The 22,252-nt window shown below is 41.1% G+C and overlaps 1 protein-coding gene across 3 annotated transcripts in view; it reads left to right on the top strand.

Annotated features, from left to right (window-relative positions):
• scn4ab (sodium channel, voltage-gated, type IV, alpha, b) overlaps nucleotides 1-22,252 on the top strand; it is a 46,678-nt gene that overhangs the window by 462 nt on the left and 23,964 nt on the right. The window contains exons 1-10 of one of the 3 annotated variants that reach the window (XM_088623015.1): nucleotides 154-173; nucleotides 14,163-14,478; nucleotides 15,327-15,447; nucleotides 15,889-15,976; nucleotides 16,475-16,603; nucleotides 17,773-17,864; nucleotides 18,633-18,890; nucleotides 19,795-19,858; nucleotides 20,438-20,579; nucleotides 21,227-21,427. In XM_088623015.1, the coding sequence (XP_088479141.1) occupies nucleotides 14,215-14,478; nucleotides 15,327-15,447; nucleotides 15,889-15,976; nucleotides 16,475-16,603; nucleotides 17,773-17,864; nucleotides 18,633-18,890; nucleotides 19,795-19,858; nucleotides 20,438-20,579; nucleotides 21,227-21,427 (1,359 nt within the window). In that variant the 5' untranslated portion in view covers nucleotides 154-173; nucleotides 14,163-14,214. Of the gene's footprint in view, nucleotides 1-153; nucleotides 174-10,964; nucleotides 11,213-14,162; nucleotides 14,479-15,326; nucleotides 15,448-15,888; nucleotides 15,977-16,474; nucleotides 16,604-17,772; nucleotides 17,865-18,632; nucleotides 18,891-19,794; nucleotides 19,859-20,437; nucleotides 20,580-21,226; nucleotides 21,428-22,252 lie in introns of those variants that run through there. The other 2 variants (XM_088623014.1, XM_088623016.1) reach the window with 2 other exon arrangements.

The following is a 22,252-nucleotide window of genomic DNA, read 5'->3' as shown; positions in this document are numbered from 1 at the left end:
GTTTAATTTTTAAGTAAATGGCAAATTCATGCAAAAAAAATCAAACATTCAAGACCGTTTGCCAATCTTGTGCACGACATGCAGATACTCTATTATATAACCCGTTATATTATGATAGCGGCCAGCGAAGTTACAGTTGAAACTCAGAGGAGAAATGAAGTGTCTTGTTCCTGGTAGGTAAAGACCATTCATGGAAAACAGACAGTAAATTGTGTCGGGTGAGCTTGCGTTGTTGGCGTTGGTTTTGAATCTTGAGTTAGCTGAAAATGGCTTTTTCACATTCGTTTAAGGGTCTAGCAATTTGGATCCTGCCTTTGCTTAGGTGCTCATTGGTTTTTATTGGTGGGTGGGCAACGAACCACATTTCCCATTAAAGGTAGGATTAACCAAAGATAACATTTTACCAAGAACTTTGCTGTTGATCAAACATTTCTGTGGACAGCGGAGGGGGTAAAGTCGACATTTTAGACTCTTGCGCAACATGCTCTGTGTAGTTAAAAGAAACCTCTGAAAAATAAAGATAGAAAACGCGGGTAGGGGTGTCATTGCTTGTATCAAGTCGGGACAATTTGACTCAAATCCTCCTTCTACTGAGTGTTTTACTAACGCTACTGGATTGTGAGGCCTCTTTGATTCGGTGAAGTGTAAAGAAACAGGCTTTCCGTTAGTATCACAGATGCACATTCATATATCAATAAGTGAATCGCTGACTCTTTTGTCCGCATGAAATTCAAAATGCAACGTGGTGTTGTTTTTAGTTTTGAGCAACATCCAGCTATTATAATATGAAAGGCTAATGCCGGAGGAGGGTTAGGGTGACCATGGCGGAGGGTAACGCTTACAAATGAATAACAACTGCGGGTTTTTTTTCTGTTGAATAAGCAGCACTTTCCCCCAGAAGAACTAAAAAAAGTCTGTCTAGCGAGAGAAAGTGGAAGGAAACTGTTCTCACGGCAGGGGTTTGGTCTTAATTGTTGGCAAAAGCTGATTTGTGTTTTGTTTTTTTGTTATGATGATTTTTGATGTATAGTATTTGATCTGGCTGCGCAGTTAACGTAACCATGCTGTTAGCACAGTTTATTCCCCCAGTAAAGTGGCCCCATATGATCAGTTCATGCTTCCTCATCTCACGGATGAGAATAACAAAACGCAGAGAAATTCTACTAAAACCATAATTCTCACTGCTAACAGTTTGCTGAAGAACGGGTGCCATCTTCTCCAGTCACAGTCCCACAGTAGCTGGATAAGTGGAAGAGACCTACAGTACATGCACGGCATATCTGAATGAAACAGGACAAAGAGCTGTATTTTACTACATCGAATTGAACTGTATTAAAATGATGAAAATCATATCCGCATATCAGGGATGGAACCAAAGCTTTCTCTCCAGTGGTTATGTCTCTGATCAGTCTGAAATACTCTGCTATTTTTTTTTTATCGATGTTTTAGCTTTTGCATCCACGTAAGGTTTGCAAACTACCGCCTTAAATCAACAGTTTTCAGCAACGAAAATTGAGGCCTGAGCATTTTCCACCTAGTTTCACTTGATTCTGTCTGCAGCGTGTTAAAAAGGTCCGAACAGTGGTGGTCATACTGACCTGCCTGGCAGTGGGTTTTCACAAAGCATGTCTTGTGACACTGTGCACGCATGTCATCAGGTGCATCTAACTTTCTTCTTCATGTAACCCAACCAAACAAGCCTGTATTCTCTCTATTTGTGATCACCTACTGTAGGTTAGTGTCTAAGATTCAGTTAATACGTATATCAGGTGTGTAGTAGGATTAGGCCAGGTGTTGTTTTTATTGTTGTTTGTATACACAGATCTTTTTCTAAACAGAAAAATCCATCTGCATAATTTCAGTCTATCCTGTCTAATAGAGTACCTGTTTATTCCCCAGATCTACTGCTCCAGCATGCTTTTCTTAGCTTTTTCTGCTTTCATTTCCACTGAACTATGAAATGACGCAATATTGAAAGATTAGGTAGAAGCGATCATTTCCTTAGCATATCTTTTACTGCTTTGTCGCTGCGCACGGCCGTTACCGTGGGTAACTAGAGATGAGCGTAATATGGCTTCTCCGGTTGTTAATGCGTATTAACACTGAAAGTGTTCCCCCTCCCATTTGTGTCTGGAGCAAACTCTTGGCTCATGTCTTGTTCACCGTGCAGCTGCAGTGAGAGGTATTTGTACACCTTTGCTCACTCAAATCCCAGCATCTTGATTTCATTCCAGCCTTCGGTGCTGTGAATTGTACTGTCAACTTGAATTAATCTGTCAGCTGTTTGTCCCCACACCTGAACAGTCACCAAAAAAACAGATCCCATTACTGGCTGCATGCTTGCACACCCTGGGCAGGGCTGGTCAATCCTGCCTCCAGTATTCCTGGTCAGTACCTGGATGGGAGACCTCCTGGGAAAAACTAAGGTTGCTGCTGGAAGAGGTGTTAGCGGGGCCAGCAGGGGGCGCTCACCCTGCGGTCTGTGTGGGTTCTAACGCCCCAGTATAGTGACGGGGACACTATACTGTAAAAAGGCGCCGTCCTTCGGATGAGACGTAAAACCGAGGTCCTGACTCTCTGTGGTCATTAAAAATCCGAGGGCGTTTCTCGAAAAGAGTAGGGGTGTAACCCCGGCGTCCTGGCCAAATTTCCCATTGGCCCTTACCAATCATGGCCTCCTAATAATCCTCCTCTATGAATTGGCTACATTACTCTGCTCTCCTCCCCACTGATAGCTGATGTGTGGTGAGCGTTCTGGCGCACCATGGCTGCCGTCGCATCATCCAGGTGGGGCTGCACATTGGTGGCTGGGGAGGGGATCCCCATTACCTGTAAAGCGCTTTGATTGGAGTGTCCAGAAAAGCGCTATATAAGTGTAAGCAATTATTATTATTATTATTATTATTATTATTCCACTCAGTGCTGCTTGCAGGTGCTGCTCCCTTGACTTGGATGCTGACTGGCAGATCAGTCAATGACTGCAGAACAGTCTTCCTCCGTTGGTTGACAATACAATGAATGAAACCTGGTTTCCTTCTGTTTGGGATGGTCAGGGAGTGGGCTGGGTGCTGAGTTTGAAATGAACTGGACGGTGATGACACGTGAAGCGAATTTTTTGACAAAAACACAGCACTGCATGTGAAAAGCTTGTTTTTGCTTTTAGTTTAATGGGATACAGTAGCTTCTGAATTACCCATTTATTTAGGGCAACTAATTTATTTTCAATGCAGTGTCCTTAAATAATTATAATAGCTAATCCATTATTTTCAGCTCTAGCTAAGGCTCTTTATGGGCCTTAATATTAGTAATATTAATATTTCATATCAAAGCAACACCTTTATGTCTAGAAGCCTGTCCAGTATGATTTTTTCTTTTTTGAGGGAGGGGGGTCAGCTTTTAATTGTAAATTGTATGTTCCAACCAGATGGCATATGGCTTTTCTGTTTTCTGTTTGTTTTTGGTTGTTGTGCTAAAGACATACTGATCCATGTTTTCTTTTGGTCCTCTTTATTTTTTTTATTTTGTATTTCTGTGGTTGGGAGACAAGCCTATCCCTGGCTGTGGTCATGTTGGCTGTCAGTGCACTCGCTGTATTTGGGCCAGTGATAATATTATAGTAAAGAGAGCTGCACCTGTCACTGCAGTAGCAACATTCTCACCTGACCTGTCTCAGAACCCTCTGCGCTGCAGTTATTAATAGCTGATGGCTTCATTTCGAACTTCAGGGATGCTGTATTCACTTACACCTGCTTGGTAGAGCTGGGCTCTGATTGCTGGTTTCTGCAGCTAATCCATTCTGTATCAATCAAAGACACACACAATGTGCAGCCCTGGAAGAGATTTAATACTGAGTTACTGTAGGATAGGTTTTGGTTACTCAGCAACAGAATCTCTCAGCAATATGCATTTACAGTACAGTATATAATAGGATATTCTCATATTTCCGATACTGATTATTTATTGAGATATGCAATTTAATGCTTGAAAGAGTTGTCTGTCTGCTATGCTGATAATATGGTAATATTGCACATGCTACAGAAAATAATGTATTTATTTTTAAGAACGCGATTAACTGCAATGTACTGTACCAATTGTAAAGGTCACCAGTTCACACTACGCTAGATTGATTTACAGTATTTTTTTCTCAGTCAAATCTTCAATGCAAAAAAGAATCCAAGGTTTTAAGGCAGAGTTTTTCAACATACGAGGTACAGGATCGTGCTAGGGGGGGTAGGAGATACTTTGTCATTGGCGTAACTAGATGGTTGACTATTATACTGGGTGCACATCCCTACAGTGTTAGTGAATTTGATGTATTTGGATGTTGTTAGTGTGAGAGCATCTCTGTGCTTCATGGTTATTGACTTGCTGTTCTCCTGTGTCAGGAATTCTCAGATTTGGTCTTGGGTTACCTCTGTATCTCCTGATTTTTGTTCCAACTGAGTCCTTAATCACTGAAACGAATTCATCTCTAGCTGTTTATTCAGACTCTCAGTACGTTGTATGGTGTTAACAATTAGTATCAACTCTTAACTACTTTCACTTCTTCCCTTAGTCAGATGTGTGGAATTTAACTAACCTGACGTGCACCCAACACAGAACCATTTTCTGGTGGGAGGGCTGGATGTAGTGGTCATCTAATTGGAGCTATTTAGATAGAGGTAATTCAGCAAATGCTAAATAACCAAATTAAGTCCAGTTCTTCTTTGAATAATTTATACTAATCGATTTACAGTATCACTCAGTCTTCGGCTTGAAGTTTGTACCAGCACTAAACTTGTGCAGTACAGTACGGTGAGCTACACTTCCCTGTACATTTGCCAGACTGTTCTTTTGTCTTGGGCATCTTTTCCCTTATACTGTATTGCTTGAGTTAGGTTAATCTACAATCTTAAAATACCTTTAATTACAGAGATTCACACATACACTAATGCAGAACTGTGATATAACTGTGGGTTGGATCATATCCAAACTTTGAGCTCTGCTTGTCTTGCCCTCAGTCACAAGTTTCATTTTTGTCTTCAGAGGCCCAGTGAAGACCCAGTGCTTGTCATGGAACTTGACAGGTTATTGACAGGGTGCTGGGCAGAAATTTTGTTTATGCAAGTCTCAGTAATGTCCATCTAGTAGGAAAAGTTTCAATGGAAAGTTTAAATGGAGATTTTCAAAAGCGTAGTTTAAAAAACAAGGTCCCGGGAATCTTCTGAGTCAATCATTACCAGTTTTGATAGCCTGGTTAATTTAGTTAGAAGACCAGCTACTGTGTGAGAGCACAAAACACTGAATCCATTGAACTCTCTGTGCGATTGTTCTGTGACCCCTCATGCGAAGTCTGGAGAGCAGATTTCAATGTGCCTCTCTGAGCTCAGATTTATTAAATGCTAATTTGTCCTTTGGTGGGTTGTGAGTACAGACTGTTCCAGATCGGTGGGCTTTTTTCTTTTAGAGTAGCCTCTGTTCTACCATTTTTTTTAAAGTTCTTTCTCTACAAACGGGACAATGATTAATTAAAATGTGTTGCTTTGTGCTGTTTCATAAACCCCATCCAACCGACAACAATCTGCAGGCTGAAACTGATGACCATTGTGTCTTCTGACCTGGAGTTCTGTGTTATATTACAGGAGGCATTTGTTGGAAGGAGTCAGCCAAGATGACTTGATTTTGGGGAGGACCAAAAAACAAATATCCCATTTTTTGTTGTGCTCTAAGTTAGTTACGGATACCAATGAGATACAGTTGATGTGGAAATGCTTTGAAAACCGAGAACAGGTAGCGGATTTTATCTAAATGGGTTGCGATTTAGTGTGCAACAAGCTACCTGCTGACTTTGTTGAAGCTGACATCCTGCCATCTCTCAAGTAATGGCGGGGTGAGATCCTTGGAAAAAAAATAGCTACTTATTTCCAAAAGCGAGAGAGAGATTGAGTGGCCTCCTTTCATGTGTACTCCTTCTTCGAGCCCAGAGCAGAGATGTAAACACAATCCTCATCTCTCAGTGTGGTAACTTCTAATAACAATGGAATCACAACGACACAAATAAGCATGAGTTGTGTTTTTATACCTGCTGCATCTCTAATCACAGATTTAGGCCTACCCTCAAAAAAGCTATAAGCAACCTCCGGTGACTGCACAGTACACATTTAACAGAGCAATATGTGTTGTCTAAAAGTTCTCGCAGTCCCAGTTCTTCACAGACTTTCTGACCAGTTTATTGGCATACAGTAGAATATGTATTTCAGCAGTGTCGTGTTAAAAACTTGAACAGTACTGTATGTCCACCTATACAGTTTTTTTGGACTTCTAGGCAAAATATATTTCTTATCTTATCACTGTGAGGATAGTATATATCTTCCAAAGTTTTCTGGGCTAATATAAAATGGAGTCTATTCAGGATACGAACTGACATTTTCAGAAAAGGTGCAACTGTGCAACTGGTCTCTGCCTTAATTTGAAATTCAGTTTCTATACATTATATATTTACATTATAGAATTTACATTCTCCAAGGGAATCTTCTGGGTGACTCCCAGAGTTACCAATCTGACCAGTCTGAAACCTGAAGTTGATAATTTGACATTTTGTCATGTGAGGCATATATATGTCTTAAGGGCACACCAACCAGAACCCACCACTAACCTTTAAGAAAACAGAAGCCCACTGCCGCAGGGCTGCTTACTTTCTAGACTGTGTCCAATTTCTTAAAATAAGATTGAAGAATTATAGAAAAAATAAAGAAAAGTCAGACCTGAGAAAGAGGACCTAAATCAGCTAGCAGAACAAAAGTGGGGTATGTGATCTCCTACTGATTTGCTTACTTTTGTTCTGTTTCACAGTGTTGATATTTTTTCAACAATAATAGAAAAGGTATTTCTATCCTGACTGTTACTGCAGTAGTATCCAGTGTATTAAAGCATGCTACCCTCAGAGCCAAAAACCTAAAATTGAGTAAATTAGCTTCCTGATGGTAACTCCTAGCTCACATTCCATGCCTAGCTACTGTAAAACAACTCCTATATTTCCTATATACATCCATATTCCTTGGCACATCCTGTGCAGGATCATGTGGATCATCCTTACTGGGATCCCAAGCCTATGGGCTAAGTGAAGTCTTCTTTCCGAGCATTATTCCCTACCTTCCTTGCGAATTGTGGCCTTTGTGACCTCCAGGCTACAGCAGGGATGTTTTTATTCTTACAGGGACTGGTACTGCTCATTTCCTCCAGCCCCACAGCTCTTTTTTCCACTGTCGGATTCCACGGCGGTCACAGATCTCCGCAGCAAAAGCAGGGCTGAAAAGGCGACTATTGTCCAGCAAAAAGCATGACTTCATCAGCTTGCCCCCCTAACAAACCGAACAAAGATATTGGGTGTTTTCACGAGCGCTGAAAACATTGCTGGTATCAACAGTGGTTTGAGCTATAGGCAAAAGGGGGTACAGAAACTGGTCATGCATGAGGCTGTTACATGTGTCTATCTTCTAATTCCAAGCCAAATTCAGCATTTTATTGCAGTGTGTTCATTAATTAATCAAGAGTATGCTTGTGCAGTCCTGCTTCATCTGCCATTTTCATCTTTGTTTATAAGATTGTGGAGACATTCTGTACTAATTGTCTCAGTTCTCCAGGCCCATTATCCTCAGACAGAAATGAAGTTGTTGTTTTTTTTACAGTATCCATGCCACGCTATGTTTTCAGATACTTTGCGATCTGCTCCTAAAAACGTAGTCCTACAGTATACGTGATTGACCTGCTCTTTCTTGGCTCCTCTCATCGAAGCTGCACACATAATGCCATTTTAGTTTGAAGAAGAAAAAAATTGCAGCTAGCTAAAGTGCTTCAGTATCACTGCTGTTAATGGGTTCTAATGAACCTGATTCAGACGGACTGCAATGAGGATGTGTTTTGAAATACACAGGAGGAAATCTGCGAGCCAATCTAATTAATGACCCCATAATGACCCTCAACCCTGTTGCTTTTCCAGGTTCCTACCTCTAAAGTAGGAACCTTCAGTAAGTGCTCTCCAAATTTTGTACGGACTGGCCTGCGTCTCATTTCCCTTCCCATTTCAGTAGCAATCTAATAAAATAAATGCCACAATTTTCCGGAGGAGTGATGCACAATTCTGCAGATGAAAGCTTTTGCTTGCTTTGTTTTCCGGCCTACTATTTCGACAGCCGGAAGCACATTTTGCTTTTGTTTGATTTCTGTCCCTTCTGTAAATTTTTCCCAAAAGACACACTTTTTTTTTCCTTCCCGTTTCTTGATTTGCTACAGGCATCACTGTCCCCGAACAGACACAGGCGAGCCCGTTTCACAATTGAATCAGAGGTGACTTCACCATGAGGGATGGATCTCCCTTTTAACACCCTAAATAGGGCCCAGCAGCTTTCTGATTGCCAACAGGACAGGCGTTTCCAGCCCTGTCTTTCTCCTCTCCTTTAAAAGCTCAGACACAGGTAGATTCCAAGCATTCAAAATGATACATGAGCTGATGCACCTGGGCAAAAGTAATTCTATTGGCTTTGTAATTTTATCTAGGTGTGTGCATATATACTGTTCTAGGTATATAGATAACACTGTAAAAGTTTCTGTATTTATTTGTGAAAAGAAAAGAAATTCAGACACAGGTAGCTACTTAGACCTGAACTCCAGAGGCACTTATTAAATATCGTTCAGAACTTTAAAAGACCCCCTTTAGTAAGTATCTTCTAAGTCTGTACCTTCCCCTTTGGCTAGGAGAATATCTTTAAAAAAATAACCTTCTGGATATAAGCAGCAGCCTTTTTATAGACCACTAGAATGGCACGGTGTAGCCTAATAGTTGTGGGAAAATAACTGTGAGCTGGCCATTTCTGGCAGAAAAAATGAAAGCTTAACTCGAAGCGACATGTTGGCCGGGAGGGGCAGGCGGAAGCGAGCGGGTTTTTCCCGAGTAAAATAGAAAGTGGGAGAGAGGGAGCCGGTAAGCCGAGTTGGAATGCGAGGCTGTTTATCGGTGCGATGTGAGAGCTGGAGGTTTCAGAGCGGCAGGAATGAGCGCAGTCATCGGCCTGCTGAAACCCGACGCTGCTGGTGATTGCCCGCAGCAGCTGGGCGGCCATCGTATCTGACCCAGCGCTGGCTTTTCCCAGCCCTGCGCTCTCCCCGAGCACATCTTCCAAATCATCCAAGCCCACTCTGTCGTTTATTTGCGCCCTCTCGCCTATCAGCTCCTCTGTACCTATTTATTACTATAGACCTGTGGATTTACGAGCCCGCGTCTGTCTCTCTCTAACGCTTTATTTTATTTTATATATAAAGTCCACGGTAACACCTTGCTTACTTAGGTATAGTCACCGATGCAAAACGGGCTTCAGTACCTCAATATTTCTGTAACTTCCGTGCAAACTAAGATTACTCTGCATCAGCACATTACTGAAGAAAGTAAGCAGATGAGACCACTCGCCCATTTAAACTTATTGGACTTTTAGCAGTTAATTGATCTGAGGATCATGACTAACCAGTTCTTTAAAGAAGCCTGGATATCCTTCTTGAAGTCCTCTCTGTTCAATATCAGTTCTTTTAACCTGTTAGTGCAGGACACTTCCTTTCAGTCTGAGAATGCAGTTGGTTGCTCTTCTCTGGACAGATCCCAGAGCAGAAGTATCTTTCTCTACGTTTGAGCAAAATTATACACAAATTCTACAGGAAGTCTTTTTGTCATGTAGAGTTATTAATTGCATATGTATACTTTATGTTCTTTTTCTGTCTGGTATCATCTGTAAGCCTGACTAGGTGCTAGCTGTACCAGTGTCTAAATCATTGATACAAATCATGATGAACAGGGATCCTAAAACAGATACTTGTGGTACTCCACATACAGCAAATTAATGATCAGCTTAGAGACATATCTGCTGTATTAAAAAGGCAAAATCCAAGGTGTGGTAATTCCTACTGTACCTAAAGTGATGTATTTCTTTTCAATTAACTTTGTTGATGCACTGTTTGGGTGGGTTTCCTCTAAGAGGTGAGGTTTCCGGGTAGGTGAATTGGCTCCTGGGAAAATTGGCCTTAAGGGTGAGTGTGTGTGTATCTGTGTGTGTGCCCCACAAAGTACTGGGGTCCTATCTAGGGTGTACCCTGCCTTGCCTGTGACACTGAATTGGAAGAAATGATTAGAAAATGGATGGCTAATTAGTAAATACATCCATCATTATGATGGATAATTGACTGGCCAGACTGACCTCTTAGTGAGCCCAATAGGATGTAGAGTGACATTGACCTAGTCCAGAGATGTTCTCAGAATCTATTGTTGTTTTTATCTGCCCTGTACACACTACAGCAATTAAGAAAGAGCCTACTTATTTTAAGGGAGGCATATGGCGGGCTTCCAGACAACTACTGAAAAAGAAAAGAACACTGCATCTTTGTCTGTGTTCTTTCTGTGGAAATAAAATCAGATTATGCCATAAAAAGGACCAGACTCTTTAGGCTGATGAGTGGGGCCTTTTTCTCACAGTTTCTGGCGGCCATGTGCTCTTAAATTGAACAACCTGTTTGAATAACACGTTTGGCATTCATGATGTCTTTGGCTTGACTTGGATAAAAGTATTGCTGAACTGTGAAGACATCCCACAGTTTATACAGTAAAAAAGAAACACTTGCTTTTTGTCTTAAGAAACCAGGCACGTTAAGTGTTAAAATCTGCCTTTGTCTGGGTGTTCAGAACAGCAGAAAAGGCTCCTCTCCCAGTCAATTCAGTTTAGAGGTGAAGAGGAACTCAAAGATTAATACCTCAACAAAATTAACCTCTAGAAAACATAGGCACATGCCATGCTGTGGACAATTCGAATGAGGCGAACAATCAACTGTCACAAAGAAAACAAAGAGGAAGAACTAAAAGTGAACTTTCTGGGAAAAGTTCGGAATGTGCTGCACTGGGGGGAAAAAACATTGGAATATTGATTTGAGTTTCATTTCTTTCAAATGCAGCCAGAGGGTGGAACTTAAAATTTCATAATCATTGCCAATGAACAAAAGGACCCTTTAAATTCATTTTTGAGGGACAGAAAGGGAGCATTTTTTTAAATAGAGACTGCGGGAAGGAACATTCACTGATAACTGAAGTCATGGATCCGGACAAGATGTCCAGCAAATTGTTACTAGAAGTTTGGGAAAAGAATAAAACCACTTCTGTCTGGAAATGGAAACAATTACGATTCCCTCGCAGGCTCCTGTAAGTGACAAGATTTGCTAACAATCTTTTATTTGAGGTAGTTCAAACAGCACAACCGGCTTTGCTTTTCCAAAAATGACCCTTCATTGGAAGGTTCATTTGTTTGCCCTTATCAATTTTCCTTCATCTATATATTTTAATATTTTAGGTCATATTATAGTTTGAGCTGAAATTTGATGAAAGAGTCAAAGTGCAGGACTGGATTGGGACTGAGAATACAGATAAGCAACACTCATGTGTAGCTGTTGAAAAAAGTTTTGCATTTCAGCTGCATGATAACAGAGTAAAAACAATTTGCTCTTTCTTTTTTTTTTTAAAAGCACTCCCAGTCATGAACTTAAATCTGAAACCTTTTCGCCTCTTCCAGAAATAAGTGCATTCCGAACAAAAAACCAGATGGACAGGAACTGTTTGCCTGTCTGAAAAAGGACTGCGAAGGAGAAACAGACACTCTGGTTGTTGCAGGTTACAGTGTGCAGTACAATGTACCTGTATCTGTCACTGACATAGGAGCTTTAGAACTGAAATTCATTTTGTTACTTTCATTATTATTATTTTGTTTAGACACCCTTAGCCATATTTGACATTACATACAGATGCAAAAGGAAATAATAGATATGATCACAAGTAGGATCAGGTATAATAAAACTTCGGTTAAGCCAAGGACAGGAATTCCAGTATTGGACGTACAATGCAAGTGTCACCCATAAGCAAAATTCAAAATGAATCTTTTCTACCTTGTCAATATGTTATTAATAAGCTTTCATGAAGGTGAGTCATTTTAAGGATTTGCTGAGTTGTTAAAAAATAGCACAAACCGGTAAACGAGGGCAATTATGGAAACATAATACAAGCTCTGGTGTAGCTGGGTCTAAGAGGGGGTAATAAGAAGAGATCAGCATTTGGAAGGTGCCGAGAGAATAAGATAGCAGTAAATCAGATCCATTCAGGCAGGCAAGGAGAGTGCACAGGAGAGGGGTTGCATGCGAGAAGCAAGGAAGAGAAAATGGTATTGAAATTGAGCTGGAAAGGGTCTGGTCTTTAAAGACGCTCTGCTCAGGCTGCGAGGGAGATATCTGTTTGCAATTTAACAACGGGAAAAAGGGATAACCATATTATCCGTTTAGAACTTCTTCACCACGTCAACACCCTGGAAGAAAATGCTCTTTCGCAGTCAAAAATAAAACGGCCAGCTTTCTTTCTTAGGTTGAACCATTTGAGGAATTTAAAAATTCTGTGCATAAAAAAAACTCATCTGTTTTAAAATAGCAGTTTTACAGTTGGCGTTCCTGCACCTTTGGTTTGATATAATAACTTGCTTTGCATGTATCTTCTAATTACTTTCAGCTGATAGATAGGGCAGGTGTGTTGCCTTCACACACACTTGACAGGGGCAGTAATGTCATTGTTGTCTTCTCTCTCAGTTATACATTCAGTCACTCCCAGGCTACCTGTATTTACAGTATGTACTGCACTACTCCTGTTGATTTCTGGTCGCATGCTGTCTTAACTTTGTGATGTTATCTTTTGCCTCCCCCTGGATTTGCATTGTAATGACCTCATTGCGAAACAACTGTTCTGCCCTGTCCCTGCGTGGTATTACTGTACCTTCATGCTGCTCTTTATTGGATATTGATGGAATTATTCATATTGTCTTTTTTGTTGTTGTTATGGTTTCTGTTTTGGTTTTCGACTTATTGTATATTGTAGACAACTGCAATTCTCCCTGGACAACAGTGTCCGCTAAGCAAAGAGTAATATTTAAAAACAAATAAAATAGACCTATCCTGAGAATCTAGTCCCCAGACCTTCACTACAGCCCTAAAACCCTCAGTTCCTTCTCATTTAACATCTAAATTGTGTGTGTGTGGGTGTTTGCCCCACTGTGAAGGACTGGCACCCTTTCCAGGGTGCAGTTAACCTTGTGTGCTCTACCTGCTGGGTTAGGCTTCCATTTAGGATAAATGAAATAAGGATATATTAAGGGCTTAAGATGGATAGATGAAGGAAATCATAACAAGTAATTGTTAGACATAATGTGCTATACAAAATGGTGAAAAATGGCACATCACTGCCACCATATACTTTTCTCAATGTAGATTCCTGCTTGTAGGGATAAAATGTAGTCTCTCTGTTGCTGGAATTGAGGTGAAATGTTTTGGGTTTGCCTCTGGGGAACATCTATGCTGTGGACTCCCTGCAACGTTGAACATAGTCAGTGCCCTTATTATGTAAATCAAATTGCCAGTGAATATATCCAGCTATTCGGATGGACTGGTTCTTTGCAATGGGATGCAATAAGAGGCTTGGAATCTGACCTTCCTGAGTGTTTTGATGCTCCAAGGTTTGGGCTTTGTTTTGTCTAAGTCCCCCCATGATTAGAAGAGGGTAGACTTTGGTTTAGAGGTTGCAAACGCAAATGAGAAACAGTTTTTAACACTACATTATGTGTTTGTAAACCTGTGCTTTATGAGCACAATTTAAGTGTGTTAATAATTGCAAGCAGAGGTCAGCTGGCATGTTTATTGATGCTGTACTGATACTGTTAGTGAATATCTATTTCTCCATCCATTTTCTAGCCAGTTTGTCCCGTAGACGATTGTGGGGGGGCTGGGACCTAACCCAATAAGCAAGGCAGGATACACCTTGAGTGGGACACCAGTCTATTGCCGGGCACACTCTGACACAAACACACCAGACCAATTAACCCACCAGCTTCTCTTTGGACTGTGGTGGAAAGCAGAGCACCCAGAGGAAACCCACACAAACACGGGGACAGCATACAAACCACTGAAGAGCCATGAACAATTTCGATGGGAAACCCGCAAGCCCTTATCTGAAGTGTGATTTATAGCTCGGCTATACACTGGGTGTCCTCCTTATAGAGACAAGAACTCAGAACGAACGGGGCGTCTGACAGGTGGAACTCATACACACCTCTGTCTTGCAGCCCTTTGCTGAGAGTGCTGCAAGAGGAACTGCCCGCGGTGCAGAATGCGAAGATGGCGAACCTGCTCCCTCCGACAGGCCCCGAAGTCTTCCGTCGCTTCACGCCGGAGTCTCTGGCGGAGATCGAGAGGCGCGTCGAGCAGGAGGCGGCTGAGAAGCAGAAGAAGCAGCACGTAGAGGTGGCCGAGGAAGACCTCCCCAAGCCTGCCAGTGACCTGGAGGCTGGCAAACCCCTGCCCTTCATATACGGTGACCCACCTCCGGAGATTCTCAACGACCCTATAGAGGACCTGGACCCCTACTACAGAGCAAAGAAAGTCAGTCAGTGTTTTACTACATGAGCCTGTAGAATCAGCGTTTTACTAGTACTTGAGCCTCTAGAGTCAGTGTTTCGCTAGGTCAGGAGCCTTTAGAGTCAGTGTTTCACTAGTACAAGGGCCCTATAGAGTCAGTGTTTCACTAGTACAAGGCCCCTATAGAGTCAGTGTTTCACTAGTACAAGGGCCCTCTAGAGTCAGTGTTTCACTAGGTCAGGAGCCTCTAGAGTCAGTGTTTTACTAGTACAGGAGACTAGAGTCAGTGTTTTACTAGTACAGGAGACTAGAGTCAGTGTTTTACTAGTGCAGGAGACTCTAGAGTCAGTGTTTTACTAGTGCAGGAGACTCTTAAGAGACATTTAAATGCTTGTTTTAATGACGGAGATGGACGTATTTTTAATTATGTATATTATATAATATTTTAGTTTAATAGAAATTGGTCAAGGTTGAGTTTAAAAAACACTATAATAAAAATTAGTTCACAGCAAAAAAAAAAAGGATTATGAAAATACTGTGCAAAAGCACTAGAATCTTAGTTTCAGCATTTTGTTTTTTTGCTTGCGAAGCTGTTGAGATGTTTCCAGTTGAGATTTCTTGTGTGAAAGTTGTGACAGCCTGGAGCAAGCCACCCCAGCACTGTGGCTTAGGTCAATACCCTGGCTTCTTTACAGAACCAGCTGGATGAGATCCTTAAATCAAGCTACTAGTGGTTGCTACTAGCAACCAAACAACCAAGATGGGCCTAATGGCCTTCTCTTCTTTGTAAAAAATCTTATATGCTTTTCTTAATTACCTCAGAAAAGTGACTGCAGCAGAGTGTTTAATAATGTTCTCTTTTTGTTTTCCAGACATTTATAGTCATTAGCAGAGGGAAAACAATCTACAGGTTTAATGCAGAGCCTGCCTGCTACATTCTGAGCCCATTTAGTCTTATTAGGAGAGGAGCGATTAAAATTCTAATACATTCATATCCTTTTGCAAAAATCCTTTTTTTGGCTTTCCTGAGACAATAAAACAGCTATCTCTGAATGCATGGATGTATGAAAAGACTGGATTGTATTTAGTGGGGCTACAGTCTATTTTCTTTAATCTTCTGTGAGCCTCTCAGGAAAATATTGTTTCTTCAGTCCTTTAGTACGTTATTTTTCAATGACGTTTTTCCTGACGATGGAGCAGTATAGCTTTGGGTGAGGTAGCTCAGTTCAGATATTCGTTTATTTATTTTTTTGTAGCACAGAAATTATTTTGGAACTAGTTTCTTTTTCTGTCCTAATGTCTTCAACTTGGCAGCCTATCATTGATAATACATGAAAATAAAATCAAAGTAAGAGAGAAATATATCTTGCTGATACGTCCATGAGCTAGGCCATGTTCCCTGGGCTGTTTTTGCTCCTTAATTCTGAATTAAATTATTTAGCATGTTCATCATGATAACCATTCTAGCAAATTGTGTGTTCATGACAATGAACAACCCTCCATCCTGGAGTAAAAACGTAGAGTAAGTATGCATTTATTTCATTATAATATAAATATAAATATATTGAACCATTCGTTAACACCACTATTTGTGTGAATGCTGTAGTTTAACAAAGTCTGTTGCTCATTCAGCACTTAACTACAGGTTGCAAAACCAGTTATTCAAAATTATTTTATGCCATTTTGCTGGGTGATGAAAGATGGGGTTTTTAGAAAAGAAGTGCACCTGGACATTTCTGATCCTTCTCAATCAATCAAGATATTTGTGGGATAAATTCCTACTTCTGAAAGTGTCCTTTAAACTAAAATATTTCATGATAACCTTATTAGGAACTGTATGTTTTAGGTTTTATTTAGATTTAGGTCTATTAGATTACATTTAGACTGGGTCTTTTGCAGCCACTGAAGCCTTGTTATAAAGGTGTTCATCTTAAGTATTGAGAATATTCCCCCTTTATTATATTTGTACAGTCTATGTCCATCTTTTAAACTCTGGCCCTCCACTCCCACTGTGTTTCAGATATGCTTTTACAGGTATTTATACCTTTGAAGCGCTGGTCAAGGTTTTAGCAAGAGGCTTCTGCATTGGAGATTTTACATTCCTTCGAGATCCCTGGAACTGGCTGGACTTCAGTGTTATTACCATGGCGTAAGTATGTGTTCGGCTCTGCTGATTTATGAGAAATAACTGCCAGAAAGGAAATTGTGAGGCGTTGTTTCTGTGTGCCTCCTACCTGGGCGTGGGAGAGAGAGATTACAGAGATGGACACACAGACCCACGTTTCTCTAGGACCTGGGGGGTCATTTGAACGGGCTGGGGGGTTAAAGAGGTGAGCAATGGGTTAAGTATCACAGCATCAGCAGCACATTAGAATTAATCTCCCGGATCTAGTCCTGTGTGTTCAACTCCAGTGTTCTTTAACCTTTCCGAACAACACTGCGTGTTTGAATGAAAACGTTTGTCAACTATGGAATCAGGGTCAGGTACCAGACCTATATTTAGCCTGTCCCACCACAGTATGAAACCGCTATGCCATTTCTCACCATTTCAGTGAGAGCTGCTCTCTCTCCATCATGCCTTGATTTATTAACGATCCTCAAGTCTTGGAAGGAGTGTTTTGTGATTGTCATTGCCATTCCTGGCACTGGAGACAGATCCTCTTTGCTTCCTAGTGTTATCTGAGAAGATAAATCCTCTCTGCTTTTTGCTCTTATTAATCAATAATGTGTGATGCTTTAGCTCTGTGCATTCGAAGAACTTAAATAGCTTCCCTGTTGCCTGCACAGTGCAACTATTTGTCTAAGGGTCTAATAATTAATGAGCAGTGAGGAATGTTACATTTAGAGGGTCTGTCTGAAGATTTCTGTTTGAAATGCACCTTTATGTCCTGCTCCTGTTTCCACCTCTCAAGCATGAATGACTGTTACAGCTACTGTATTATATAGCTTCACAGAGAGTAAAAATATTGCTGGTAAGTTTGAGTTCATGCACAAAGCACGGCCCCTGTAATAAGCAATTTGATTTACAGAACTGTTGCGTGCATCCACTAGGTGGCTGAGTGGTCCATCCCTTCTCTCATCAGCTGTCAGAGAGATAATGCTACCATTTGGCATCACAAGTGGACAGTTGCCTTGATCTAAATTTAACCTCTGTTAAACCATATCATTTACCATAGCAACAGATCAGCGTTGCCTTTTGTAAAATGCACTGCGTGCAAAAATACGGCCAACAGAATTACAGACGTCACCAATAACAGTTGATAACACAGTATATGCTTTTTCAGTGGTATCAATGTGTTTATTTATGTTTATGTGCAGGTACGCCACTGAATTTATCGATTTGGGCAACGTCTCTGCTCTCAGGACCTTCCGTGTACTCCGAGCTCTTAAAACAATCACAGTAATTCCTGGTACGTGCTGCTGAAGAAGATCCAGACTTAATCTTTGACCAGCACACGGAGATCTGTTCTGAATGCTTGCGGTCGTGAGTGTGCCTCTGTATATTCGAGTGTGTGTGTGTGTGTGTGGTAGAGGCCAGCAAAAACCCTACTTTGGACAAAGTTTGGGTAGAGTTATGTCCACATCACACTTTTATATGTTCTGTGGCTAACACATCCAATACCCCAAACCATATTGATGTGAATAGTATTACTTTCACAGCTCAATTTGTGATTTACTCTTTTTTTGTGCCTCTGCATGTCCTGCAGGTTTATATTGTCTAGGTCCTGGGTATGGCAATTTGGGTACAGGGTATCCCTCCATTCTTTGCTGCACATGCATAGGTGGAACATGTCCTGATGTACCCAAAGTAAATATTTGTCTCACATGATTTAAAAGAAACATAAAACAAGGTTTTGTAGCAGATGTATTGTTTTTTTAGGGAGCCAAAGAGTGTGGTGCAATGATATGATACATTGACTGACTCCATACTTAGCAAAAAAACAGAAAAAACGCATTGAAAAAGATATTTAAAACAGTTTGTAGGAATTTAAGAGAGAATCTCTGATGACGCACACAAATGAGTGCAAATCCAACAAATGAAATTACAGGAAAATGCAGGTTATTAATCATCCCTTCCATGACTCTAAACTACTCAATGCCTTCAATAATTAAAGAAAATAACAGTTTCCCACTTCTTGCAGTTCAGCTGACAATGCTTATGTTATCTGTCTTGTCAGGTTTGAAAACCATTGTTGGAGCTCTGATTCAGTCAGTGAAGAAGCTGTCAGACGTGATGATTCTGACAGTGTTCTGTCTAAGCGTATTTGCACTCATCGGGCTCCAGCTGTTCATGGGTAATCTCAGGCAGAAGTGTGTCAGATGGCCCCCACTCATGAATGACACATGGATTGTTGATGACAACCATCGGAACTCCACTTCTGATTACATGAATGATACCTCTGTGTTTGACTGGAATGAATATGTGAACAATAACGGTAAATCAGGAATTAGTGTGCAATGCTCTGATTCATATCTTAGAATGACAACGACTTAGTGTGCAATGCTTTGATTTATAACTTGGAATGACAAAGAATACCACAAAATCTAAATGAGCTAGACTTTCCTTGGTTACTGCAAAACAGTGGCTCCTAAAGCCTTTTGGGTGCCAGCAAACTTGCAGTGATATCAATCAACAACACACCACTCTGTGGTTAACACTCCAATCTGTGTTAACTCTCCTGTACAGCACTGTAGAGCTGGTTGCATGTGACTGGACAAGGTTCTGGTAGGTGGGCGTGTCAGAAGGGCGTGTGTAGAGGTCAGAGTTCACCTCTAGTTCTAAATTAGTTATTCCAGATTGGCGGGGCATAAAAATAGAAAATAATATACAGTTATACATAATATTTAATAATTAATAATAGTCTCAGGTTATGCTTTTCAGCTCTGTAAAATAAAAATATTGAAAAAGTGCTTTATTCTCTGAAAACTTCACCAAGCACTCCTACAAAAGCTAGTTAGTGAGCCTGTATAGTCATCTTATTTACTTTTATTTGTTATTACATTTGCTATTTGCTATTACAAGATATTACATATCTTGAATTACTGTAAGAGGTTAGTAGGGTTTTTTTTATAAGGATTATAGGGTACAACTTAACTATATGCGAATTTGCCTTTATGCACTCCTCAAAATCCCTAATTCCTAAAGTTGAGTTTTCACTGTAAAGTCCAAATTTAAAAAAAAATGTAGAACTTAATTTTGCCTACACTTGGAGCAAACGGTAATGCTGAGGAATAAATGGATTTTGATTTTTTTAATAACTTTTCGGTGCATTTGCTTCCCGCAGTGGTAGTGAAGAATAAGGCTCTAAAAGCTTCCTTGTCTTTTTTTATATTTCTAAGACAATTTCTACTTCCTGGAAGGCAGCTTGGATGCCCTCCTTTGTGGGAACAGCTCGGATGCTGGGTAGGTTCATTTTGTGTCACTAAGAGCACGTTGAATAACTTCTAGATGATGGGATGTTGTTGACAATTTTTCATGTTCTGTGTGTTCTGGGAGCTGAGTTTCTTCACTAAAGCAAAAAATTACAGTCATAAGTGGGCATCTTTTTTAGACATATATGACTAATTAGTACATATCATAATATCATGCAGGACATGCATCATATCTCACACTTAGATCTACAGTACCCACTAATCCAGCAGGCTGAGCACTATGTGCTTGGCTGAGCAATTACATTTACCTTACTATACCTATTCAAAAGCTGTGCTCTACTGGACCTTATATACGCAATATATCATGAGACATGGGACCTACTGGGTGCATTTAAGTAGATGGAAATCTTTGTGAGCAATGCCTGAGTGCATAGCTCATCCTGTGTATAATTAGCATAGTTTCTACAATATAATGCTGTTAAATGCCTCCGGATACTATATCAGGGCATGTGTCAAGCATAAGACTGAGGGTGGTGGGTGGAGGTTAGAGAATGAGGCTGTCCAGGTGGTTGCTGTTTGAACTCATATGTGGCCACTACCATGCTGACAGGAGGTGCCCAGAAGGATACACCTGCATGAAGGCTGGAAAGAACCCGAATTATGGCTACACCAGCTACGACACCTTTGGCTGGGCTTTCCTGGCTCTGTTTCGCCTGATGACGCAGGACTTCTGGGAGAATCTCTTCCAGCTGGTACTTGTGCCCTCCTTACCGATTCTGACGTGCAGGTTTGGATGAATAAAATGAGGAATTATTCAACCGAAATGTATTTTTGAGCATTTCAAAGAGGATTTCTGTTCTGGTTAATTTAGCCGTGGCATGCAAGGCAGGCATTGAAACTCCTGGATGACCAGACCTGGGAATTTAATGATGGAAGCTACATTTGTACACAATTACCAGTCTATGGCTCCGTTTAAATCTTATTTCAGCTCAACCTTTTCCTAAGTCTTGAGCTGCTGATGATTTAAAGAAACCTAAGTAAACTGTGAAAATTGTGAACCTTGAAGATCAGAGTCTAGGATAACAAATGCTACCCCTGTCATTTCACAGTGCTGTCAAGCAAGTATTTAAGCTCTATGAAGCTGACGTAAACTCTACTGAAATGCTCAATCATATCTGTGCTGACCAGCACTGGTTATGGAAGACCTCCCCGAATGCTGGGTTTCAATCCAGCTCAGCACTGAACTGCCCGGGGTTGCTAAGCATGGGGTTACCCGAATCAGCTAAACAGCTTTCGTCAGTTCTGAAGCTGTTGGCGTTACAAAGAGACCTGCAGGACCAAGAGTGGACAACCCCTCTGCATTGCCCTACCAAACTGGGTGCCTTTTCTTGCGATGCAGACGCTCCGAGCAGCTGGCAAGACCTACATGATCTTCTTCGTGGTGATCATCTTCCTGGGCTCCTTCTACCTCATCAACCTCATCCTGGCTGTGGTGGCCATGGCGTACGCAGAGCAGAACGAAGCCACCATGGCTGAGGCCAAAGAGAAGGAGGAGGAGTTCCAGCGGATCCTGGAACAGCTGAAGAAACAGGAGGCGGGGGTGAGCTTCTTCCACCACATCCAGCATCTGCAGTAGCCTTTCTTGGCCACATTATACATGAATGCGGTCTTATGCAGCCACATTCACACAGGCTATGGAACAGCTCTGGTACTGGTTTCCAATGTTTGTTCCAATAGATACTTAAGTAATTATATTAATACCCACACAATGCACAATTGTCAGAGGTCAAGATGAAACTCTTTTAAATGATTGCTTTTCAAGCCTCTATATGAGGTAAATTTGTGATGGCCTGAGGTAGGGTTCGAGCTAGGATTCATATCAGGTTTAGGTGCACTATGAATGCCTGTGTACCTCTACTGTAAAAGGGTTTATAAAGTATTACGGATGTTATTACAGTGATGGACGTATCAGTCATGATGGCGGGAATTCAAGTAAAAAAGGTGGCACCTGGGAAAAGGAGCCGAAGAGAATATGGTTGTTTTTAGTCTCTCAGTGGAATAAAAGAATCTCGCACATCCGTGGGCTTCCGAATCCATTAGTCAAAGGGCTGATTCAGTTAGTTCATTCCGTACTGGGATGGACGGCACTGGGGGGGTGAATTCTTTCCCTTCTGCAGCAGGACCCCTGACAAGCCCGAGTCTTGACTCCCCTGTGGCTCTGGGTGAACTTCTGTAGGAGGAAGCTACTCTGTCACACTGAGGCTAGGCGATCTGCACCTGGGTGTCCCTGCACAAGGATATATTTCCTCAAAAATTTGTCTTTACATCTTTATTAGACTTCACTAAATTGCGGTTGAATCTTATTGTATGGTTTTGTTGCCTTTGTTGTCTACAAAAATACAGATATTTAATCCTTTTCTATCAT

The sequence above is a fragment of the Lepisosteus platostomus genome, chromosome 28 (assembly GCF_059453375.1).
Source record: "Lepisosteus platostomus isolate fLepPlt1 chromosome 28, fLepPlt1.hap1, whole genome shotgun sequence".
NCBI classification, from domain to species: Eukaryota; Metazoa; Chordata; class Actinopteri; order Semionotiformes; family Lepisosteidae; genus Lepisosteus; species Lepisosteus platostomus.
This window is presented reverse-complemented; position numbering and strand designations above follow the sequence as displayed.